Source organism: Lissotriton helveticus, chromosome 10, assembly GCF_964261635.1.
Source record: "Lissotriton helveticus chromosome 10, aLisHel1.1, whole genome shotgun sequence".
In the NCBI taxonomy this organism is placed as follows: domain Eukaryota; kingdom Metazoa; phylum Chordata; class Amphibia; order Caudata; family Salamandridae; genus Lissotriton; species Lissotriton helveticus.
The window spans coordinates 492,955,014-492,981,873 of NC_136071.1; the positions used below are offsets into that span (position 1 = coordinate 492,955,014).

The 26,860-nt window shown below is 45.7% G+C and overlaps 1 protein-coding gene across 1 annotated transcript in view; it reads right to left on the bottom strand.

Annotated features, from left to right (window-relative positions):
- Nucleotides 1–268: 268 nt before the first annotated feature.
- The window catches only part of METRN (meteorin, glial cell differentiation regulator), a 34,369-nt gene continuing 7,777 nt past the window's right edge, over nucleotides 269–26,860 (bottom strand). The window contains exons 2-4 of the mRNA XM_078662997.1: nucleotides 19,561–19,988; nucleotides 7,534–7,593; nucleotides 269–5,416 (exon numbers count right to left, since the gene is read on the bottom strand). Coding sequence (XP_078519123.1) covers nucleotides 5,100–5,416; nucleotides 7,534–7,593; nucleotides 19,561–19,988 — 805 coding nt within the window. The 3' untranslated portion in view covers nucleotides 269–5,099. The remainder of the gene's footprint in view (nucleotides 5,417–7,533; nucleotides 7,594–19,560; nucleotides 19,989–26,860) is intronic.

Below are 26,860 nucleotides of genomic sequence, written 5' to 3' on the forward strand. Positions count from 1 at the left end.
ACTAAAACAGTGGAGGGTGACATCACTGGACTAAAGGGCACAAAAGCTCAGATGGTTAGTGAACTTTGCTGTTGATATTTGTGCATACCATGCAGGTCCAACCAAGCGCCAGTGCCTTTTTCCAAGCACTTTCTGAAGAGACACTTGTGTTATGTAAAAGAGGGGCTACTGTTAACAAGATTGAGGTTCGGTGTCAGAACTGAAGGGAGTAGTGCTTAAAAGACCACTTTTCACTCCTTCTAAGATCAAATGAAAACCACAGGCAGAGGACAGCTAAAAATACAATTTTTAATTAAAAAACATTTTGCAACATGAACAAAATAAAATAAAAACAAGTAGAAATGCTGTCAATACTCAATATTCCAACTATCATACAGAAAAATAAACACTAACATTGCTTCTCTTAATGACATTGTCGACATGGATATGTACAAAATCTACACAATGGCACAAACACAACAAAAACATAGAGCCTCTGAGGCCTGGCAGTGTTCCAGCATTACAATAAAGGTCATATTTATAAAGAAACCCTGACTGACCATAGCAGTCATTATGGAAAGTAGTGGCAGAGCCAATGAGTCCAGGGAGGACAGGACCGCAAAAGCTCTAGCACCCCTCCATCCTAGCCTTAGTCTTGCAATTGTGGACCAGGTAGCCGGAATGTAAAACAATCATTGGCAAAGCCAACAACTCAGACTTTAATGTGCTGAAGTAGGACAACGGCAAAAACAAATGCAGTTTGCATGAGTTGCATGTGGAAATGGTATTCACCATATTAAAACAAGACCTATTCGCATTGTCATAAATTAGCACACAAATAAAAGATTTTCACATATTATGCTTATTTGAGATAAAGAATTGAACTTGAGAAAGGATTCATATTGGAGTGTCCTTTTCAGATGTAAAACAGACCCTCGTGAATTCCAAAGGACGCATTTCCTGTGGAGCGGAATGATATATGAAGACTCAAGAGTATGGGGATAGTGAAATACTTCCTCTAGACATGGCCACAGCCCACTCTCGTGTAAAATGTAAAAAACATAACGAGAAAAGGTCTAGCAGGCAGCAGCAATGCCAGTAAGGCCTAAAAACAAGCAAAAATGGAGCAAAACAAAATTGGAAAAATTAGCACAGAACAAAGGGGACTGTGTCTTTATCAGCAAAATCTCTTTGAGTGACTCCATTTTTGATCCTCCAACAATCACACCTTAGCAAGAGCAGCATCAATCAAAACCCTTAAGTGTATTTCAGAGGAATGAGGTAACGGTACATCTGTACCTTGTTTAAGAAAAATTAAGCAAAATATAATACCTTATGAAATGAAGTCACACATTTTCTTTTCTTACTTCCTGGTCCACATTTCAGGAGACTAAAGCTGACTGGATATTGTCACAGGAGAAAAGATAGCAATCTATTTTATAGAACAGGCTTTTCTTTAACTCTGTTCCGATGCGTGTTTTCCCTCAAGTTTAGAAATATGTTACATAAAATATATAATATATACAAGTTCATAAAAAACATGAATTTAATAAAATATTGCAATTTCAGTATCTTTAAAAACAAAAAAGTTTGGTATGGGTAGAACTTTAGTGCACATAGTGGAAAACTTATAATGGACAGAAAGCACTGAAGCCATAGCTAGGCTGAGTAGGTAGGCTTACAAGTAAACGGACTCAGCAATGCTAAGGGATCTGTCCGAGAGATCTTCTTCATCCTCTTCTATCTTCGGGGGAGGCACATGGTTGTGGGGGACAGAATATAGTTTGTATAAAGCTTACTCAAAGCAAAGAACTAATGGAAGCCCTTGTTCCCCCAGAACCTCTTGGAAAAAATCCTGGACTCGTTTTTGCTTTCGAAGCGGAGTTTGGTACCACAGAAGAGTTTTAGCTTGACCGAAGACCCAGACTGAAAATTTGGACAACCCAGGAAGCCCAGCGCAGCCTCATAACATATTGGAGGCTTGGATTGAGTGTTTTGCCACAGAGAACAACTCCATAACACTTTGCTAACACATGAGAAATCTGTGGGTCTGGCCTATTAAGAGGAAAGAAAACTGCTTTGCTAACCTTGGCCAGTAGACCAGAACGAGGATTGAACAATCATAAAAGGCAGAGTTGCGATGATCATACAGGAGACAGGATCTAAATCTTTAACCCATACATAAAGAATGCAAATGTCTTGTGGCATGCATGAAATCCAATGTAGAGTGTAGAGCCACAAACCGGCATGTCTTGAGCACACAGGAGATCAGCACAAGCCATGTCCTATACAGAACTTGCGGAACTAAGCTTGGCAACACTGGAGGTCAGGGCTGAGACTTTGGACATACGGGAGACCAGGCAAATCTTGTGTCCTACAAGGCAGTCAGAAAATCATGTTTGTGCTTGCAAAAAGCCACAAGAGCAACTGGTTGCAGGATACAACCACTGTTGTAATCTGTAGAGGTTGTCACATTGCTCTGAGGAGACGATAACTGGAAGCCTAACCTGTACGTAGTTAACTTCTTCTATCAGGAGACATGCCTTATAAAAGAGGAAAATGGTACGGTCGGGAAAAAACAATAGTGACATGTGCAAAAGCAGCGGTAAATCATTTCAGTATCTCATAGTATTCAATATAACAAGATTTCAGCAAACATATTTAGCTCATTCGAAAAGAAAGCAGGGCTCTGCTACTTATTATGGATCTTTCTGGGAAATTAATGCCCAAATGACCCGTCTACCTTTTCGGAGGCAGGTTGGGAGGGGAAGTTAGGCCACTGGGGAGAAAGGTGGGCAAGTGAACAGCAGGAAAAAAAAGGTGTGACTTTTTTAAGAAGCAACTTTGAAGAAACTGAGTTTCCTGTTATTTGACCACACGTCTGAATTCACTGCTGCACTAAGGAGGGAAACTTAAGGCTATATGTAGGTTATCACAGACACCGAATGTGTGGCATCTGAGGAGCAGCCAAGCCTTCTTGATTTAAAAACGCATTCTCAGAGCAGATTGACCTAGAGACTTTTTTGCATCACCTCGATGTAGAAAGAATTACACCCTCCAGTATACCTTGGCATGGAAGTCGCTGAAGTACTGAATTTCCCAGTCATTGTGGTCGTTGACCTCTTAGGAATTCACTAACACACAGTCTGTGCTGTCATAGGGTACAGAGCAGCTGCACTTCCCAATAAGTAGCTCTTTCCTCACGGGTTACTAAGGACTACTTTTTTCAGAACCTTTTCATCACACCACAGGACATAGATGTACTAGCACTGTATTAGATGTGCAGAACTACGATTCCCAGAACAACCTCAATTTTGCCACATAGTATTACGCCACACCGTTCAACCCACTCTTGATTACAGTATACAGAACTACACTTGCTTGAACCTTTTATCTCACTTTCAGGCATACAGATTCCATTTCCTAGAATCTGTCATGCTGGACATCCTTTCTAGCATTTGCGCTCTTTGCCAGTCCTTTTAACGCCTCTTCTGGCCCTCCCATTACATCCTCTGCACAGTCACCTATCTTTCATCCATCCATTCCCGATCCCATAATATATATTTCATTCTCAGCTTTGAACCACTCATCTGCTGTGTGATACCCAAGTCCCTGATGCCTCCCCACCCCACCCCCCAGTCAGGTCCCAAAGATGTCCAACTGCTAGCATGAGGATCTCCCAATAGCTAAATTGCACAATTTCCTAGAGTTTCATATAAAAATACACACAAACAGAATACCTTAGTTTTCATGGATTTTGCTAGGCGAGTTCACAATGACCTAATTTAGAAAGTTGAGGACACTGCATCCGCGTGAGAGCAGGGAAAAAGCTAGTAATGGGAAATAGCTGCTTGTTGAGCATGTTTTTAAATTGTGCTACACCTTCACTACACAAGATATTCTTTCTCGGAGGTCATTCGAGGTGGTGGTCAATCCAGTGAGGTTCTGGTCTTCAATTTCACGTGCCATTTGGAATCTGCATCACCGCTATCTCTCAACATTAGAGGGAGACCATTAAATCTACCATGTTTATAGGATGGGGACCATGGAAATAGAGCAGACTGCAGACATTCTCGAATGGTAGTGGGAATGGACACACAGAAGCAGCGAAGAATTGGGCCAAACAGCAAGTGGCAGGGAACACCCCAGCGTGCAGAGAAGGGTTAGAGCTGAAGAAACGTTAGAGTTGCAAACCCCACAGCCGCTCTCCTGAACAATGTTCCCTGGTTGGAATCAATGTCAAAAAATAGTAATAAGTATATGTGAACCTTTGTGAAACTAGCTAGTCATCTGTAAATGTTTTTTTTTTGCTTTGTATCTTTTCTAGATTCAAAAGATGTGCATTATTGGGCCATCTAGTGGATGGGTGCAGAAGTGTTTGTGTTCTTTATATTTTGCATTTGGGCATTGGCTAGGTTGAAGTAATTATGACTCACTATGATGTCGCGCGTAAGCCCAAACGCCCCTATATTTGACTTCCACTTTAGAAAAATGTTCCAGTTCTGTAAAACACAGAATTCATATAATTATTATTGCATTGATGCAGAACCTCTAACACCTCTTCCATTCACAACACTGGCCCTTCCTCCCCATTGGTCATCGCTCATACCCTAAAATACGCAATGAAAGAATCCTGGACACCAACAAAGGCAATTAGCTGATGTAACATGCAATGCTTGCCTTAAATGTACTCAACACTGCAGTCTAGCACTCAAGAGTGAGACCTTGCAACCAATCACCCTACGAGGCACTGATCTAGTGTCTCTCTGTGCAGTCTCTGTACACATGAATGATAAACTGTGGTCCTCCTTGGAAATCCAGGCCAACCCAATTATCTCTGATAACGCATGGTCACGAAAGTGGTAGAGCCAGTGTCCAATCCTTTCTCCAGAAACCATTGGTCCTGGGAATGCAAACCATCTTTCGGTGAAGACTTTCCAGTTACAGCAGCAGGAGCGGCGGGTGCAGTTCCATGCTCAGCCTATGAATAAAGTCCAACTTGGGGTTGTCAAATCTGGGCAATGTTGTCACACCGCATTCTCTAGAGAGAACATCCTCCAGAGAGATGGGACCTGGCAGAGCCGGGACAAGAAATCCACAAAATGAAGTCCATGCTTGCATCAGTCCAGTACCACCTCACAAGGGTTCTGATGGGCCTGCTGGGCGGCCTCGTACACCCGCCGGAAGTCCTTGTGGCGGGGGGCACAGCCGAGCCAGGCCTCTCCAAAGTGCACCCAGCCCATGAAGAGGAAGTTGCCGGGCCCCGGCTTCACGCCACAGCGCAAGAGTGTCCGGATGCTACCTGTTGAGCGTAAAGAGTTTCCAACAGGCTGGAACAAGGTGAACTTCTGTCGATGGATCTTGGTAGCACTGACGCTGATCACGGATTCTTGCAAGTCTGCGTCGTTGGACACTGTCCGGATATTTCCACGGATAACTATGGAAGGCAAAGGAAGAGGAGAAGTTAGTGTCACAAGTCACCGCTACCTACATAGGCTCTATCAAATCACTGCACACAAGGCAAAAAACATCCAAATACCAGGGGGGCGCTCACCACATTTCCAGACTAGAACCTCTGCTCAGAAGACAAAGAATATCCTTCCACCCCACATCATGAAACGCAACTTGAAAACTGTCCCAGCTCACCCAAGACCACTGGCAAGCGGAGCGGCCACTCCGAATCCATGCCATCACAACATGCGAAAACATAACACTTCTTAGGATCAGGAATCCCTGGGCCTCAGCATATGAGGCCATCATGGTTATCGAGCCCTGATTCACCAACGGAGAAAAATACCTGCTCTCTGCCTCCACCTTATGCCTGTTTCTCCCCTGCCCGCTCTCGCACCCATCCCACCTCCCTTGCTAACCAATGTTGTGTACTTCTTTTTAACTGGAGTACAAATAAGAAACGTGGAGTGTCCCTCATGCCTGGCAGCAACACTACCACACATGCTGCTAGAGACACCACGACAAAGCCTGCCACTGTGTGGAGTGAAGAGAGTTGGGGGAGGCGAACATCAGGTACACAAAAGAATGCAGGGTAAATACAGTGGGTTTCTCGAATTTCAACATTTGTCCTGAACACCATTTGAAAAGCACGAGTAGATCAGTGTTTTGAATTTAGCCCAGGCTGGACAGATGCTAAGCAGGTGTAACAAGTAGACTGGCCGGGGAGAACGATATTTTCGTTCTAGGAAGGGTTTTTAAGGATTAGACAACATTTATCCTATGTAATACATTTTGGTTGGCTCATTCGAGGCCTAGAACCCACGTATGTCACCATAGTCCCCTTACATGGCATGTGAGAAGCTGACCAATCAAAAGGCTGACAAAAGGCTGGCAGATACGTCATGGAAACCCCTTAACCCCGCTGTCACGGTACATGCGACCAGAAACTGGTTCTTGTGGAAAAGAAAAGCTTTAAAGTCGATGACGTCTTAAAAGGCAGCACTGACCCCTGCGTGGCCCTGGGCAACCTGCCCAGATTTCATTCCAGTTCGTCATGTGACCCCCTCCAGTCCGAGAGCAAACATGCTTTCCATACCAGCCCAGCCCCGTCATGGCGGCCGATTGGAGCGTGTGACGGATTGGTGGGTGGGGTATCTTCGGAGAGTCCAGGTGGCTTTCAGCACTGCAGAGCCCTTGAAGAATGCGTTTAACCCGAGCTTCAGCTGTCTAAGGTTACCCAGTTAGTCAAGAAAGACAGGATTTAGCCCACAGGCCCAGTTCATCCACACAGACGCCTCATCTCCATGGCAACCACAAACCCGCAGTGGCGGGAGCTTTGACCCCTCAGGCCACGGAGGAAACTAGCCTTTAAGGAAAAACTGGCCAGAGTAAACTGTAATGGGCAGTAGCCTCAAAAAATAAAACCCCTAAATCTCCTCGGAGAAAGTAGCCGAAAGAAGATACAGACATGATCAAGTGAAGGCCGAAAACACTGATGCAACTGTTGCCACTTAGAGCATTGGTCTGTCCCTACAACACCCCAGGATCACATCAATTAGTGTTAGCCATTTCATATACAACCTCAAAGTGTATAGATGTGAATTAGGAGCAGTCAATCTACTACCCTATGCTTGCCGAAGGATATGACGGAAGTGGATATTTTGGTCACGGTATTTTGATAGGTCGAAATATTGGTCATTAATATTGAAATATACAACCCCCACCAATGCCACTGTGCCTCTCCAAGAACTCAAACAAACTGGGTATATATAAACTGCAGGGGCCCCTATTGCACAGCCCTGCTGTTCTCACTAGACAAGAATTCTCCAACAGAGTCAAAAGCATGAAGTCCATCCTGGTTCTAGAGTTGTGTTAGTTATAACATTCGGGGTAAGAAAGGGAACAACTTCCCCCTCCCTTTCTCTTTCCTTCCTTTTCAGTTTTGCTCTTATATTTTAACATGCTCATTATATGCTTACTGACTATTCTGTGCCTTACTGAATTGCGTTTTGCATATTTACAAAATTAAATTTACTTTTAAACTTTAAAGGAAAGGTAACAACTGGACGGGATTGTAAATGGCCGCACAGCCGGTTTACTCACCGAAGTCACTTGTGCAGACCGCCATCAGGATCTCAGTGTCGTTGCACGGCCGGCAGACCCCTGTGGGACAAGAGAACAGTTCAAACCTGCTGCACAACACAACCTTAAGAGACAATTCTGCAACCCAACGAGCAAGCGGTACTTCTGATGCAGCACTGGGTGGATGGCTAAAAAGGTTCACCCTCATACACACTAGTGCAATTATCACACGCATGTGGCTTAGTCTCTAGTGGTTATGATGCCCCCACCCAACCAGACAATAAATACCATATTTCCAAAGTCAGATCTGCCATGTTGTTCTTTCCAAGGAGTACAATTTATTAACAAACTAATATAACCAGAACAACAGAGGGAAAGTCCTTTCAGGGAGTTAAAGTCTCATAAGTGCTGGATCCCTCCAAGGGTTTATAAAGCTGTTTAGTAGCTGTACGGCTACTAATACAAATATGAAATAGGTGTTGCAAACTTCAGCCATGTTGTTTTCCTTTGCAAAGTGAGCAATTGTAACATGGAGTCTGTGATGAAGTAAGCAATGCCTTCTCACAGTAGCGAGGCTGTCCTATATGTTTTTTTAAGGCATATTTAGTTTGAGTGGCATGGTATGGTGCAACTAAGAAATCAATAGAAACAAATGGACATTCCATGATATTTAGATTAAATAATATTTTGTATTTGAAAAATCTTTGCCAGGACCCCAGATTGTTCTCCATTCCCGATCTCGTCCCATTGTACCTAGGTAAGTGAAGTTCACTTACCAATGATTGACGTATTAGATTTTGCCTACATGCTGTTTGATCATGAGAACATCTAAATAACCATCAATATATACACTACATAAATGCAAATACTACATACTACAATGCAAACACTACATAAATGCAAATACACAAAAACGCAATGTAGATAATCAGTTATTTCAACAGAACATATCGCTGAGGTACTATTCGTCAGAGAACAATAACTGGGGCATTGTGGGCTTATAGTAGACACCGTGATAAGTCTCACTGCTGGGCATGGGCGGAGTTCCTCATTCCGGAACTCCGGAAGTGACTGAAAAAAACCCTCTGCCCTACTCGAAGTTCCGCTAGCAGCGGAGTGCGTTATGCCGCGCAGTTCTAGCTGATTTTTAAGCACTGGGTGTTTGTTCCGAATTGTAAATCAGTGCGAACAGCATCATGCTCAGCGCAAGAGGGCACTGCTTCTTTCCGTCACTCGAGTAGATGTTCTACTCAAGGGGTAGCTTCCTCAAAGCAAACTGAAGGTTTCTCAACGCGATCGGTAGGGACCAGCCGCGACCGCCCATTATGAGAAATCTCAACTAGGAGGTGGTCTGGAGTAAGATTTTCCTTGCTCATCCACTTAACGTGGCAATCGTGAGCGAGGAAATAACTCCACTCCTTGGAGTTTTCCAGAACTTCACATGCTACACGGAGCTGGAAAAACTCTGCAAACTCCACTAGTGGAGCAGAATTTCATGGCTACGCCTACCCACTACCGGCAACTATAGCAGACACCAAATGATGAAACTATTCATCATGAGGACATTTCCAGACAAAACCATTAGGTGGTGGAATGCCCAACATAAGAATGTAGAATGGGTTCATACTGAAAAGTAATTCCCTTAAGCATGCCTACTTTTAAGCTGTAGTTGTCAATCAATGTGTCCATGGTAAACTGTCCTTGCTATGGGAGTTCTCTTGGAAATACTACAATTAGCCAAGTGCTTCTGAATTAAAACAATTAGTTTGCACCCGCCACATGTGCTCCTCAGAAGTTTGATGCTTGTAAAATACATGGTCTCCATCCAGTCATTTTAATAAACAGAGATTTTCCTACTTTAAACGAGAGGAAATCAGATGCCAGTGCTTTCTCTCCCTAATTTCTCTATTTTATTCCGCACTAAGGTTTGGGTTAATCGAGCCATGCTTTGATTTTGGTAGGGTTGTTCCTTTAAATTTAGATATGTTGACATTCGACCAGTAGTAGTGAAGGTGTAGTGCAGGGTAGAGGGGTGTTACGGTTGAGCGGGGACAGTGGTTGGCTGATATTTTTCAGTTTCCACCTATTCCCTACAGCGGTCAGGATAAGCACATTTGGCCCACGATGAACTATTATGGAGAGAACAAAAGGAGCATTGGGTTCAGGACACCTATGAAACAGAGAAAGAACGAAGAGAAAGGGTGGTATGAAACAAACATGAGAAAAAAAAGACGAGCGAGTCAAGATATGATTGGGAACAGTGCGTCTAAGAACTTCTGGAAGGGTTGCAGAGGGCAAGACCGAGTAGCATACTTGCCAACTCACATAGTGCCACCGTGTGTCTCGATTTCGGCTCCCATCACACGTCACACAGTGAGGAGCTGAAATCACACAGTGGCAGGAAAATCGAGCTTAATACCACTGTAAACAGTGGATTTTCAGCTCGTTCTCGGGAGGCTGTAAGAAGCTGATGTCCATTAAGAGGTGTGAAAACACTCCAGGACATCTGTGACAGCCTCAAAGACACTTTGTTTTTATTTTTCAGGGGGGAGGGGCATGGTGAAGGGTAGCTTTAGGCATGAGGCCTCGCCCCTCCAAGGTCCCGCCCCCTCCTGACACTCTGGCATTCATTTGTAAGTTAAAGACACACAAATCATGGACGGAATGCAAATTAAAAATTCACCCCCAGTCAAGAGATCTGGGCTAAATCCATCGTTCTTTTGCTCACCATGCCACCCCAGTTTATACCCAACCATACGTAAATATGTATGGAGGCTATTCCTGGGAAAAGTCCAGCCCGAACTGCCAAGCCAGGTCCTCCCTAGGCCAGAAAAAAGCATTCTGGGACCCATTTCGGGGTATCACCCCTCATCAGCCAGGCTAGCTTGAATCCAGTAGCACAGTGAGCCCGGGACCCATGTCCCGGCATACCGACACACATATGATGGACAGAATGCAAAAACATTTTTTTTTAAAGATGCCAATGGATGTAGGCCCAGATATCTGTACTGGGGTGAATGGTTGAATGCTTCAGCATTCTGTCCATCAAATGTTATTTTTTTTTATTTGTCACCCTAAGTGGGAAGAATATGCCACTGGAGTCAGGCTAAAACAGAGGACAGTAGGCTCTGGCTTTGTGATCTTTGGGGGATGGGACAGTGGAATCAGCAAACGCCCTCACAGCTCCTAAGAAGCGAACAGGTCGGTAAAAGAACATTTAGGATCAGAAATGCGCAAGAGCCCTTGCTTCACTAAAAAGGCAATTTACATAAGAAATAGAGAAAGTTAATATGACCAGTTCTCACACGCTTCTAGTGAAGCACAGTGCGTTATGCGGCTATGGCTGCTACTGTGCACAATTGTGACCTGTTCTGGAGGGGATGTTACTGTACACCAGTGATACTCAAAGTACAGCCCCTTGGTGAACAGCGGCACTAGTCTGCTGTTTACTTGACTCAGCACTAACATTCAAAATGGAAGTAACTAAGACGTCCTGCACCACTTAATTTTTTAAACACCTTAATTTTTTTAAGTCATCTTACAGCAAATGTGTAAAAATACGCTAAAGTTTCTTCAAAATTAAAAAAACATGTATTTCATTAACATATTGAACATTTTCTACTTAGTATATCTGATGTCACAGCTTTGAGAAAGATTTTTTTATAGGATAGTTTTAAAGCATGAATTTAGAAATATTCATGCTTCCACCGACGACGACGCTAATGTTAATAGTGAACTAAGAGGCAAGTCAGTTGTCTTGTGCACCTCTGGGTGGTCTGGGCTGCTATTATTCATAAACAACATCATAGTTTATTAAATTAAACACTTGAGAAGGAAACTGTGTCAAAGTAAAAAATAAATAAATAAAATTGCCAAGGATCACATAGTTTGGTAAAGTGGAGAAGCCGGGATTTATCAGAGGTTTTCTGTGCAATTCAGCCACTATATATACACATGCTTCACTTCCCCATATCCCTGCTGGCATCAGTGCGGCCCTCGGGCACACCACAGACCATACTTTGTGGCCCCTGAGAAAATATTTGAGAGCACCCATGCTCTACACAAAGGAATTTCCTGGAAGCGGCAGACTCGATTTGCTGTAACTGCTTCCAACTTTGTCCATGGTGCTGCTGGCCCAAGCGTGACCATGCGTTTTCCCTTCCCCAATAAAAACGCCTCCGTCCTGAAACATCTAGAAACCCAACAATACGAATACTGCCGCAGAGACGGGCCCAAAGCCCTAGTTAAAGTGCCATGGTAACCAGGAGTGCGCCTTATCCGGCCGCTGGAACCAGTGAAAGGTCCAGAGCCTGTGACGGAGAGCCCTGGGTCTCCATGGCAACGAGGCGGCCTTATCTGGCCTGGGGGTGAACGGAGATTAGGCCAGCAGGACACTCCAAACTTTTGTTTACTCTGCTGCTTGGGGATAGGGGTCTGGATGGGGGAGGGAGTTTGAAAGAAAGGTGGCAGCCATTTCAGGGGCTGTTTGCCCGCAAGGACAAATCACACAGTCAGCACTTCTAAACCGTAATAGCAACATTTAACTGGCATTCGGAGTTTAACAGAAATAATTACGTGGCGTAGCTCACATTTTGTGTCACTGTGAACACCGTCTTAAAGCGGCCCCACATTGTCTCCAAGTAAAAACCTAATCACCCCACGTGAGGGTCTAGAAGATGGATAGGTTGGGTCTCTCCCTTCTGACGTAAAGGTGACACCTTCCACAAGCCACGTTGTAAATCCAATCTGGAACATGGGTTACTCAAGAATGTCATTTATAATCCCATCACTACCACCACCCCCATGCATCAGTCTGACACCCATACAATTTCCTGTGGCTCTCAGCACACTTGCAGCCAGGATATCACCAGAAAGGAAGGAAAGGACTATAAAAAGAAAACCTGCTATGCACCCCGATTGTGAACAACATCCCCGTTTCAATCAGGACCGCTCCAGTTTAGAAAAGATGCACCTCTTTACAGAGCACTGCATCACAACCAGGCCCACTGAAATTATGCACATTGCGCCGTGGCGGTTTCAGCATAATTATGGATTTGACGCATTTGTTACATAACCATCATCTGCTGCATAATCTAGTTTTTAACAAACACTAGTTCAAATGGATCAAAAGTTACTCAAAAGACAGTGACACATATTGCTGCACAGTGGGAGGCCCTAGGCATAGGTTCACTGGTCCCCTTTCGGCTGCACATGGTTGCATCTAGGAGTTAAATTCGTACTGAGGTGAAACTTTTGACCAGATGTGTTTAACCTGTGCAATAATCATAGTATCACAAAATGTGCGGCATTATGACGCACAATGTGCCTTTTCGTGCTGCATAATTTAGTCAACTCTGCTGCACAGTTTGGACTTCTGCTGACATCTAATTCCAGCAGCCCTGATCACAATGCAGTAACCGTGCACTTCTGCTCCCAGGACACCGCTACCCCTCCAATCACTTGTTGACTGTATTTTTGCCTTTGACTATAGACAGTGCTCTGCTGCCCTTTAACTAGGTTTGAGCCATAGAAATACCATAAGCATATATGTCCCTTGAAAAATGGTGCCAAAACGCGTCAGACAGGGAAAACCTGTACGGCTTCACAAAGCTGAATGCAAGCCCAGCATGCATAAGTAACAGGTGTTGGTGCAGTAATCCCCAGTGTATGCACAGACTGGCAGTCCTAGGACAAGTGCAGTGTGCAAGTCAACCGGTGAGCAAGGTGAAGTATGCGGGAAAGAAGAATGTGTAGGTGTGTCTCTGCTACCAGAAAAGCAGTAAAGAAGTTGACATTTTATAATCCTCAATATGACCTGATCTCTCGGGGAAACTCTGCCCCTCCCCCTAAACCAGGTTTAGCCGTTGAAACTCATGGCCTTTGTCTATCAAAGATGCAATAGAGACTAAGTCTGTTCATTCCGGCCCCATCAAGCTAAAAGTACCCGACATCTTCTGGTGAAAACATGCCGTAATCAGTTCAGAAACAACAATTCACTTACGTTTTGCGCAATCCCCCAAAACTCTAAATCTGGAAACCACCCCACCCCAGGAGAAGTACATGCCCCAAAAATCTGTACATTATTTTTGGAGGATAGGGTAATATTAGGACTTCTCGAGTAGAGACAGTGGTGAAATGGCCTCTACAACCGGCCTTAAGCACGCCTGCCGTTTCCCCGCTGGACACCGATTGTCTTAACCACGCATATGCCTTAATGTAGGCAGTTGGCGTTCTAGCTCTCTGAGCAGCTGGGCGGTGAGGAACCGAAAAGATCACTGCAGGAAGGACTGGGACACGGCATGGCTAAGTTGGGGGGAGGGGGGGAGGGGGGGAGAAGGTTTTGGGGTGGGGCTGGTTTTAGGGCTTGTAGTAAGTTATAGTATTGTCAGGAGACGGAATTATTATAAGGTAAATAAGCTATTTATTGAAATAAGATTATCCTAAGTAGAAAATGCGTGGCTTCTGGCCAGTCAGTCAGCAACTGCCAGAGTCTAGAACTACAGATACTTAACTGGAATGTGAAACGCACTAGGAACAGTGCTCCACACTCCATAATGAAAATAGAAGATTACAGCAGGGCTCAGGGCAAGGGGCCTTGGGTTGGGGTCGTTTTTAGGGCAGGGGCCGAGTTTTAGGGCTCAGGGGAGGAAGAGCAGTTTTCAGGGCTCATGGGGGTAGTTTTTTTGGGCTAGTTAATAGGGCTGGGGTGGGTAGATTACAGAGCAGGAGGGTTGAATTTTAGGGCTCAGGACGGGGGTAGGATCTTTACCCCACATATACCTTTACCAATCATGCATTTACAACGAAATCCATTATAACGGCATGCACGGTAAAGGCATGGGTGCTAAAGACACGGTCGGTGTAAAGACCATAGTTATGGCTTGCATGGTTTAGGCATGCGTGAGTGTCTCATACAACTGACACAGTGTAAATAAAGTGCAGCAATGCAACTCTAGACACAACAATTGTTCTCTGATGTGGTCCGTGTCCTATGATCCTGCAGCTGCCTGTTTAGGTAACTTCCACCTATAAACACCCCAAGAGCCAGGGCAGCTCTCCCAAAACAACAGCTGCCGCTTCATTCTCCCAGACAGGACAACAGTAGCCACTAAAGCGTTTACAGGGAAACATAATCCCTCTTGCTTAGCCTGCAGCCACCCTAGTCGGGAAAATGTAAGGGAACATGACGCTGTTTGGAAAAACGTCTACGTGTGTCGAGCACTGGAGGCCCGACTATGTAGTTCAATGACAACAGAAAAGTCCTTTGACACAGCCATTCATCCACGGAACATTCATAAGAAATGGCCTTTATATCTGAATGGTAAGCACATTTCTATTTTGCTTGGAGTGCTGAAAATCTTACGCTTACATCAAAACCGATTGTACTACCGAAAATCGACAGGAAGAATATCAACAGATAAAAATACAGAGGACAGAAATCGAAGAACAAAATATTAAAAGGTAAGTGCAAAAGGAAATATGGATTTACTATTCCTAAATTCACATGTACGCAATTGACGATATATATTCCACACAAGCGCATATATGTGGAGTCAGGTATAGAAAATGCAGACACATCTTTTTTCCATATTTGTCCTCTACATTCAGCCCCATCGAGATTCTGACTTCGTATCCAGCATGTGCACCATCAAGTTCAAGTTCGGGCATTTGTATAGCGCGCTACTCACCCAGAGGGTCTCAAGGCGCTTGGGGAAGGGGTTCATTATTTGTCGAATAGCCAGGTTTTAAGTTCTTTTCTGAAGGAGGTGTGGTTTTGAGTGAGGCGGAGGTGAGTAGGGAGTGAGTTCCAGGTCTTGGCAGCCAGGAAGGAGAAGGATCTGCCACCCATGGTGGATTTTCGGATGCGCGGGACTGTGGCGAGGGCTTGATTGGACGATCTTAGGTGGCGGGTGGGTTTGTAGAAGGACAGTCGAGTGCGGAGGCATTCGGGTCCTAGATTGTAGAGGGACTTGTGTGCGTGGGTGAGAAGACGGAACGTAATTCTTTTGTTGACGGGAAGCCAGTGGAGGTCTTTTAGGTGTCCGGTGATGTGATCTTGGCGAGGGACGTCTAATATGAGTCTCGCTGATGCGTTTTGGATGCGTTGGAGTTTTTTCTGTAATTTTGCTGTGATTCCTGCGTATAATGTGTTACCAAAATCCAGTCGACTTGTGACCAGTGCGTGGGTGACGGTCTTTCTTGTCTCGAGGGGGATCCAGCGGAAGATCTTTTTGAGAATGCGAAGTACGTTGAAGCAGGAGGATGAGACTGCGTTGACTTGTCTGGACATCGAGAGAGAGGAGTCTAGGATGAAGCCAAGGTTACGTGCGTGGTCTGTGGGAGTGGGTGCTGTGCCCAGGGCGGAAGGCCACCAGGAGTCGTCCCAGGCAGATGGGGAGGATCCTAGGATGAGCACCTCCGTTTTGTCTGAGTTGAGTTTTAGGCGGCTGTGTTTCATCCATTCGGCTACTTCTTTCATGCCTTCGTGCAGATTGGTTTTGGCGGTGTTGGGGTCTTTGGTGAGGGATAGGATCAGCTGGGTGTCGTCAGCGTAGGCGATGATGTTAAGGTTATGTTGACGCGCGATGGATGCGAGTGGGCTCATGTAGACGTTGAAGAGGGTGGGGCTGAGTGAGGATCCTTGTGGGACTCCACAGATGACTTCAGTGGCCTCTGAGTTGAATGGGGGAAGTCGGACTCTCTGAGTTCTCCCAGCTAGGAACGAGGTGATCCAGTCCAAGGCTTTTCCTTGAATGCCGATGTTGCTGATGCGTTGTATGAGGGTGCTGTGGCAGACTGTGTCGAAAGCGGCTGAGAGGTCGAGTAGAATGAGGGCCACTGTATCTCCGTTGCCCAGTAGATTTCGGATGTCGTCTGTTGCTGCAATGAGGGCGGTTTCGGTGCTGTGTTTGGCCCGAAATCCGGACTGAGAGGGGTTGAGGGAGTTGTTGGATTCAAGGAAGGTGGCGAGCTGGCTGTTGACGGCTTTCTCAATGACTTTGGCCGGGAAAGGGAGGAGGGATATGGGTCAGTAGTTTTTAAGTTCAGAGAGGTCTGCTGTGGGTTTCTTCAGAAGGGCGCTGAGTTCGGCATGTTTCCAGCTTTCTGGGAAGGTGGCAGAGTTGAACGAGCAGTTGATGACATCACGGAGATGGGGTGCGATGATGGGGTCGGCTTTGTTGAAGATGTGGTGGGGGCAGGGGTCGGTTGGCGAGTCAGGTATAGAAAATGCAGACACATCTTTTTTCCATATTTGTCCTCTACATTCAGCCCCCATCGAGATTCTGACTTCGTATCCAGCATGTGCACCATCAAGCCCAAGCTGTGACTCCATTGTGTACCAATCCAGGGGCATAACGAGGCCCCTTGGGTGGAGGGGGCCACCCTCAACCTTCAAGCCATGCCAACACATGCCTGGCAAAATGTATGCGATGGCATGGAATAAGAAACATGATCACTCGGAAAGCCACTCTTCTTCCCCAAGCAGAAAAAAACATAAAAGCGACACATTTAATAAATAAATATTCCTAGCAGACAGAGACCCGACAAAACGTACCCCTAGTGTCTATGGCAGGGCCGTAATAGAGGCCTCAGCACCATAAGGGGTCCCCAATTCTTCAGGGGGTCCACCCACTGAGCCCAAGGCGAATGAGTATCCGTGCACCTTGGGAGTCGCTGGTTCCCTCATCACATTCTGCAGGGGGGGCCCCATCATTTTAAGTTACCCCAATTTACCAATCTCATTTACTGGAGGTATCCTGTGTGTAATTAGTGATCATCATATCGACACTAAAGATCAATGACTTGGCACACTTTAAAAAAAAAAAAATGTTGACTACTCAGCCATCCAAGCACTTGTCCGCCACCCTTCCGACATCTTTCTGGTGTACCGTATCCGAAATTCTTCCCACTACAGAAAGCATTGGTTTAGCCTCTTTACAACACCACATCACCATGAAGTGTGGCCGCAGAGATTATATGTACGTGGCTCAACCAGTTCAATGCTGCCTGCCCGTGGTTTTCGCTCCTCGCCAGAATGCAGGGAGAAGCCCTGTCTGGGTGACGTCCTCACGCGCCAGGTTGGATGGCTCGAGCCCCTGGTGCTCGCGCCCATGAGGAGTGCGTCCGGGTCACGCCCCGGAAGCTCACAGTGGACATGTGAGAAAACTCATGAAAGATTGAGCTGTACAAATGGCCCCACAGCCGAGGGATCATCTGGAGTGTGAAAATCGCATAAGACCCTGAATGCGGAACATTTAGGAGGTCGTGAGAAAATCAGTTTAGAAGGCATGGGAAACCAGGCAAATACAAGAGTGTACGGGGAAATTGTTACACTGTGTTCTACAGAAACGCCTTCCTTTCTTAACCGAAAAGAACGTCGCTCTCCTCTAAAAATGCATCTGGGTCGTGGCTCCTTATCCCAGAGGATTACCAGGTGAGGAAGAACACTACATTCCTGCTTACAGCACTTAGGGTCAACGTCATATCAAAAGGTGGTATGACGTTCTCTAATCTAAGCCCACCCCCTTCTGGAATTCTCTCCCCTGAAGCCCTTATACCAGCGCCAAGACACCATTGGCTAGCAGCTGCACAATAAGTTTACCTAAGCAATCCATCGTGCTTCTTGTTGCCTCCACCTAGTTCTCTTTTATAAATGTACAGAAGTATATCACTTTGTTGACACAAATTTGTGTAAACTCTTAACGTGCAAGCATGTTCAAACGTTACATAATGCTGGTTATCTATTTTTTTTTATGGCAAATCATACGAAGATCAAAGGGAGCAGTAGTCTCCAGGGAATGCAAACTTTTCAACCCATGAGGTCTGTTTGTGACCTGCATGGGCGATTAAACACTTTTATCAAAGCTCTCAAGTTAACCAGATCCATGGAGGTGTAGTTTATCCAGTCAACTGTATTTCTTTGAATTCTGGTGCATGTCTTGATTTTGCATTTGGAGGATTTGGACTACAGTTGCACAGCAAAACCATGGACTAGGTAGGCTCCTCCTGACAGAAGCTGGGAAACTGGCATCTACGTTAATAGAGATAGAAGTTCTTGCCCTGCGCTGGAGGTGCTGCTCGATCACGTTCAGACTTCCGTGCTCCTAAAGAGGGAAACCACTTCCCTTCAGGTCATTATGGACAGTATAAGCAATCACTGACCTTCGTGTGATATAGCCTAGTCGATTCTAGATGTTGTAGTCTTGTTTTAGGTCAATTGAACCAATTCAAATAACACACTTGAATGCAATGATTTGTAGATTAGACGTTCAAGACTGGAGGCAGTGTCCATAATAACCTGCAGAGAGGTGGCACCATAGCTCCTACAGCACGCACAGCAATCCCCAGCGCTTAATTTGTGCCAGCAGTTGTAGGCACTGGGCTCTACCTTTCATTTTTGGAGACAGGGACTTTTTTCATCATTAGGCTTTCACCGAGAGAAAAGCAGAAATTGAGCAGGAATGAAGAGAAAAATGGGTACACTGTTCCGAAGGGATAAAAAGGAACTTTTAGAAGTGATACAAAGAGAAAGAAATTGAGAGTGGTGGAAGAAAAAAAACTTGAGGTGGAATCAAGACTTAGGCAGACCAAAGCCACTAAAAGTTACGCAAACCAACGTAAAGTCTTGATAAACTATTTACTTTTCAGTGCAACCCTAGCATTTCACTGTACTGGCTGTAGCAGGGGCGGCCCTAGGCATGTGCAAGTTGTGCACCTGCACAGGGCCACCAAACCCCAGGGGCCACCACGCCAATATATATCCTTAATATAATAATCCTCTGAGGATGGATACATATTTGCGTGGCAGCCCCTGGCAGGGATTTGGCGGCCTCCGGCTCTGTTCCACTTCCAAACACCCTGACCCCGCCCCCTCTTCACTGGCCTCCGTGCTCTGCCCCGCCCGGACCCCCTCTTCCGGGGACCCCTACCTACGCTCCCTGCCCAGGGCCGCCATGAGCCTAGAGCCGCCCCTGGCAGTAGCAGCCCCAGCCTTAATCGTGTCTCTCTGCCCAGCCTTGCCACCTCGCCCAGGGTGATGCCTCTTACCTTCCACGCTGAATTTGTTCAACGGCAACGGAAGCCTGGAGTTCCAGTCCCCGCGCAGCTCGTACCGGAAAGCGGAAATGCGCCTGCTGATGTCCTGGTGCGGGGTGGACTGCAAGAAGAGCGCCGCCTTCTCGTGGGGCAGCCAGCTGAAGCAGTGCACCCGGGGGCGCTGCGCCAAGTCCGCCTCGGAGAGCAGCAGCGCCAGGATGCCGTCCCTCTCCAGGTAGGCCTGCGCCCCACGGAAGGTGCTGGAGGGCTTGATGCAGACCGTGATACGGCTGGGGCCGGAGCCCGACGCCAATGTGCCGATGGATGTTCGCGGCGAGAAGGCGATATGCAGAGCGCCTGATGGGTACAGCCATTCCAGAGACCCCTCTCCGCAGTGGAGGGAGATCTGCTCCACGCTGCTGGGCTCCTGCGAGAGTCCGCTGGGGGAAAAACAGAGGCACGAGATGAGAATATACCTTCAATTGACAAGAGTATCGTCATAATAATAGTAATAATAATCAGCCGCTCAACTGTCCAAGATCACTGCCACAGTTTTTCCACATCATTATGGGGGGGGGGGGGGGTTCAAAAACAAGTTTATTTAGACTATTGTCCATAAAACATTCTAAAAGCACACTTAACAATTAAAACCTTTAAATGAACATCCCTCCTCGCTGCCCCACCCCACCCCCATTACATTTCATTTTTAAAATTCTGTTTAACAGATCGTAAAAACCGGGCAATCCCAACTGCCACATCTAAATATTGCATCTCAGACAATAACTCCACTGCTTTGTTCCTATGAAGAGCGTCATATTTAAAAAACAAAGGTCTTAAAAACGTGATCCGATTTGCGAGATAAAAAACGCAATCCATAAGAATATGCGTAACAGTACATTTAACTGTCAACGGGCAGAGACAAAGACCACTATTATTCTGCACTCCAGTCCTATGTGGATGGGATGAATAGATTGGATTACATCCCACCGAACCCTTAAAATCTCTTTTCTCAAACCTGGATCTGGTAACCGTGATAGAAAAGGGAAGACACTATCCTGGCCAAATGAAGCAAACGAGAAGCTAATAGATGAATTCTTCTTTAAATATAATAAATCAATGTGTTCTGACGCCATAGCAGCAGATTCTCTCAGTACTCGTTTGCCTGAAAAAGTGAGCCAGGATGCGACTGTGCCACTATTTAAATGGAGGTCCTTAATTGCAGTTATTCTGGTTACAATGGCCTTTGCCCACATCCTTTCACTACTTTGGATCTCTTCCCAACACAATTTGGAGACTAACTACCACATCATCCACCAACAGAGTGTTAAAGTATCTTAGAGCCCGAGTAGCGTCCACCATATTCCAAGAGACCAGACTGCACTCTCTCCTTATAGCCTGGACCATGCTACCTTGGGGGAGTGATAGCAGTCTTTTAAGCACTGCCCCTTCCAGTCTGTCCCATTCATAGGTTGGATCAAGAGAAAATACCTCTCCCCCACACAGGCCTAACGGTGGAATCTTCCCTTCATAGGCCTTTAGTAATGGGATATGGGATAGCCCCCCGAATCTACCACTGAATCCAGATAGACAGCTTGCCTGCAATAGGGCTTTCTGTTTAATGGCATCCCAATGCGCGCCCCAATTCAGATTTATCCTAAAAGTGACACCCAGGTATTTATATTGACCTACTTGTTCCACCACCTCTCAATCTAAATACCAGGAACAACTCTGCACTTTTTTTCCCGAAAATCATAATTTTAGTCTTTTCCAGATGAATGCAGAGCTGGTTCTGCTTACTATAAGATGCCAGGGCATTTAGTTTCCTCTGCAGACCAATTGGAGTATAGTCCGATAATACCAAATCATCTGCATAAAGTAGACCAGCAATATGCTGGTCCCCAATTTTAGGCGAGAAATACTTTGATTGGGAAATAACCGTTGGGAGGTCAACCAAAAATAGACTAAAGAGTAAGGGTGCTAAAACGCACCCCTGGCACAGGCCGTTGTCGATAGAGATTCTTTGGGACAACCGCCCTGACTTGTCTAACTCCACCTGAGCCCAATTGTCAGAGTGCAAGGATTGAAGAGCCCCAAGAAGGTATGGCGGTAGGTTCCAAGCAGCAAGTTCTCCCAGAATCGAAGGCTTATCGAAGGCTGTCCGGAAATCTACAAAACAACTGCACAATCTATGATTTTCCTCCACAGCCTTTCGTGCACAGTTCTTCCACATAATTATGGATTTACCACATTTGCCACACAAACCACCACCCACTGTATAATTTGTAGATCTCAACCAAAGGAAAACAAGTTGTTTCTAGCTCAAACGAATCAATAATTACATAATAAAGTGCAACACGACACACTGTGCAGTAGCAGACCTGTTGCTATGATTAACTGCCCACCTTTCAGGTGAAGGGTGCAGCACTCAAATGTTAAAATGGTTCTACTGAGGTGAAAACGTTCCCAGGCAATTCTAATGAATGACAAAAAGGAGCATAATACAGCCATTTAATGGGCTGCATAATTTAATTAGCCTTGTCGCATAATGAGGTGGGTTCTACACTGCTGCATCTTTCCAGTGGCCCCAGACTTACTGGAACAAATACAATTCACGTTCCAAAAACGTACTTGAAAATCGACCAGAGGGACTTGAAATCTGATTATTTTAGGTTGACCGTGCCATTGCAAGTGGCCCTTTCAGGGCTTACCTAAAAGGTTTATAATGCTTCAGTCATGAGTTAGCCTGGCCACCTTGGAGTTTACAGACATGCACGAAAAGAGACAGCATACCCTCCCCTGGTGACATCTAGAGGTAGAGGGGCTGAGATGGGCGCTGGACATTTGTAGTGAACTACCAGGGGCGTGACTTCAGTGGGGATGTTTAGAGTGTTACAATTTGTTACAAATCTATTCTCTGTTAATTAGTTCGATGCAGGGGCTTTTGGTCGTTTATGCTAAGGTGTCTTTCCAATATCAGGATTTTTTACTTAGACAAAAACGCACACACACTCTCCCTCTCTCTGTTTTGAAAGTCCTAAATAATGTTAGTTATTTTACAAAATATTATGTTTTCTCTAGTTTAGTATTCCTACCCATCCACAGGCCTCTCACTTTGAAGCCCCTTATGCATTCTTCTTGACGCACAATGTAATTTAACATTATATACCAGAGAGGTTGTTGGAAAATCTGACCCCCCCCCATCTTACTGACCAATCTATGCCCCTGTGGATGACGCACACTAATGGTGAAGAAGCATGAAGTCTTCTTGCCCAGCCTGGCTAGGGGTGAAACCAGGACGCAAGCATGGCCAGACTGGCTACCTGGTGTTTTGGTGGGCTGCCAAGCTGGGTGCCGATTTTACTGCTGTGGGGGCTGGATTTGTTGATGGGGACCTGCATGAGCTTTTAAGTAAAGAAAGCAAAACAAATTGTTTTGAAAGCATACTTTAAAACCATTTGGTTTTCCATGGTTTACTTAGAAAAACCCGGTGGCCAGTTCGGCACTGGACCCAGGTAGGGATCGCCCGACTGCTACTAGTCTACCTTTGTGAGTGTTTGGGCGCTTTGAGCCGTGAACCCCTGCTGGAAATATTGGCTAACTTTGGTGGAATCAGGGCATTTAAAAAAAAATTGTGTCCTTTCTACTTAGATTGCTAGCCTTGATTGCTCTCCCACTTCCTTCCTCGTTCAGTGGGTGTTTTTAGATAGAAGTAGGCAGTATCTTCCATAAAAAAAAAATATCCATTGATTTTGCTTATGTCACCAATTCCCATTCTAATTCCTTTGCATCCTTTCATTCATCAGCACCATGGCTGTCGGACACATGCTGCCATATGGATGGCTGTGCCTTCTCAGATGACAACTTCCCCCTTTTTGGTGCACATGGCCCTCATCCTGTGCCTATGGCTAGGCTGGCTCTGTGTAGCCTGCTAAATCTTATTCCATAAACAATTATAAAATCTGCGCCAATCTCTCACACACCTTCACCCGTCACACTGCCTGGCACTGCATGTGGTATCACCTTAACCGCACCTCGGTGGCCACCCCGCAATCACAAAAACAAGCCACCTCACTTCCAGCCACACATTATGTGGAGCCCGCAGTGCTTCCCTAAATATATAGCAAGCTACAGCCTGTATGGAGTGTATATGTGCAGTATATGTGCACTTACTACTCTTTGTAGGTAGGCGTTATACATGCGCCACAATGCAATAAATATGCAATATTCTTTGTATCCCCCAGGAAGGAACACTCATGGGGTGCATTTATATTATTTTCCCTCTTGACTTAATACATTGAGAATATTTTATTTACCACTGATGCAGAAACAGTTAACCGCCGTTTACAGTACACTTATGTTGTAAAACGTGCCTGTCACACATCACACTTTCCTCACACGCCTGTGAGAGACGATACTCCCGGGACTGAGGGCCACACTAGCTGAAAGGTGACCTCTGGGGCAGCCCACTTGACCCCGACTTGTGGGCCGTCACCCCGGGTGTAATATTTGCCTCCGAGAAAGCCCAAGGCTGACAGAAAGGCACGCAACAGCTGGCGCAGCGAGCTCTGCCCCCAGTGGCTGCACTTGGGTACTGCACCGAGGAATGCTCGAAATATCTTTCTGGTGCGCATTCTTTCATACGGGCACTACAGCTGGAGGAGTAATATAAGAGTCCCAGAAATGTCCTGGGCCAAACAACTGTGTTCACTTGCTACCTGCCTGCACACTTCCGAACTCACCCGTATAAATCTGCAGAGGACCGAGAGGTGACTAACGCTTCCCGTCTCGACACATACTACTCCAACAAAAAATAAAATCACATGTATTCATTTAAAATATCGCCATTGACTTTGATGGAGCCTCAACAGTCGGCGTCATGTTTCCATGAAGGCATTAGGCTTTTGTCTAACCGCTCAGATCTCTCCTCACCATTGCCAGCTCTTGGAGGTCACGACCTCCCGTGCTCAGTGGCAAAAGATAGTTTCCTGGTGGGCTGAATCAGTCCTGGGCGCACAGGTGTGGGCTTCCATAAACTACCAGCCACGAAAAATGTCAAAACAAGCATGGGACGTGGCTTGTTTTGGTGCAGCAGGTGCAGTGGCACCACGGCTCTGAGACCAGAGAGGCCCACTAAATCCTGATGTATGTTGTATTTTATTATTCATACAGCAGAAAGGGTAGCCATTTTCTTTTTTGCACCAAGGCCCGGGACACTGGCCACGTCACAGGACCAAGCGCAGTTCTTCAGCGAGGTCAATTAAGATCCTGTCATTCTTTGCAGTCAGTTCTCATGTTTGCATGGAAGACCCACATGGATGGCACTGCAGGAGCCGGGCATGGGCCAAGAACAATTCTGAAGTGTGAATGGGCCAGCGACGGCTGTTTTGCTACAGGAAATTATCAATACTGGAGCAGCTGATGTACATGGTTTTCTGAACCAAAAGTTATCAGGTGCTCAACTTTATGCTTACTGTGCATGTATGTTGTTTCACATGTGAGGTGACTCGGTGAAAGTGCTTGCTCATATGAACGGTGTGGTGCGCACTTCCCAGCGACAGTGGCTGGGTCGTAGACAGCTATTCTTGCATTTGTGGATTCGAGAGCTAGCCATAGGCAGTTGGTTGTCAATTGCAGTTCTAGAATGTGTGTCTGTGTGTATATCTATATCTCTTCATCTATATTACCTAATGGCCGTCATCAGGGATGTTACTGACCATGTCATGAGTGATGTAATATGTGGGGTCAGAAGCAGCAGGGAAACATCCTTTACAACGAAACTTTTTCCACGCAGTACCTTTACAACGCAGGAATTACAACGCAAGTTGTTACAATAACTTGCGCTGGAGGGCGCTGTAGGATAGGAGTTGGAATAGTAAATTAAACTATTCACTATCCAGCGCCCCCCAACGCAAGTCGTTGTAACGACTTGCCTTCTAAAACCTGCGTTGTAAAGGCATGCGTGGAAAAAGCATGCGTTGTAATGACATACATCCGAAGCAGCGCATTGCGGAGTTCGTAAGTTATAGTTAGCTCAGGTAACCATAACCGCTGAGTTTCACTGATTTCGTATGAATGAAATGTGAGCCTAACTATATAACATCTATAGTGCAAACCTAGCCAGAAAGCGGTGGAGCCTATAAAAGATTCATAAAAAAATGAAGATGGGTGTGTCCTGGTGATGGGTACCAAGCTTTTGTATAGGACGAGCGAGTTTGCTGATGGCACATCATGAACTTAATCTAAAAGAAGTGCAAGGACCCAAAGTTTTTCTTAGAGGTCCACCTGCTGATTGCCAGTTGCTTAATACCAAGCTGCTCAACTTTGATTCCACTTCATGCCTCTTTCTTCCACTACCCTACATTTCCTGTCGCTTTATATCACTCTTGCAGGTTCTTTTTCATCGCTGATGTCTTTCGTCGTTATTGTTTTTAGTTCCTTCTCTTCCTCCGGTCTCTTTTTTTCTGGCTTTCTCTCACTCTTGCTCTGGTTCACGGTCAGATAAGCACTCTCCTATGAGCACTTTCACAAATGTTCTCCAAACTGTACTGTGATCCAAAACCACTACATTATGCCTCCCGCCAAAACCCAAGCATCATCTAGGCAGGGCGAGAGATTTGCCCAAACGCTATTCCCCGAACTCAAAGTAGTGTATTGTGGCCCTATAAAGAGCACTCTCGTCTTGGTAGGGTCATACACACGTTATCAATTCCTCTAAAACGTTAACATGAGTTATAAACACCCCCACGCCGCCAGGACTCTGTCCGGATTGCCAGTTATATAATCTACACACCACAGGCTCTGAACACAGGTGAGGGGCACCCTCCTAAATCTTTACAGTAACCTACACCCCACAGGCTCTTAACAGAGGTTTGGGGTTCCCTCCCAAAGCTTTACAGCAATCTACACACCACAGGCTCTTAACAGAAGTTTGGGGTTCCCTCCCAAAGCTTTGCGGTAATCTATTCACCACAGACTTTTAACAGAGGTGAGGGCGCACTAGCAAAGCTTTACAGTAATCTACACACCACAGGCTCTTAACAGAAGTTTGGGGTTCCCTCCCAAAGCTTTACGGTAATCTATTCACCACAGACTTTTAACAGAGGTGAGAGGCACCCTACCAAAGCTTTACGGTAAATTTAGAACGTTCCCTAGATCCGTCAACTCTTGAGACGGAAATGTGTTAATGAATTCAGGGACCTACACACCATATCACAACAGATCCCATGGGAATATCCGCTCAGCCAAGATGCCCCTTTTTCACACTGTTTACTTTTGACTTGACCCCACGACCCAAGTGTGTGACCATAAGCAC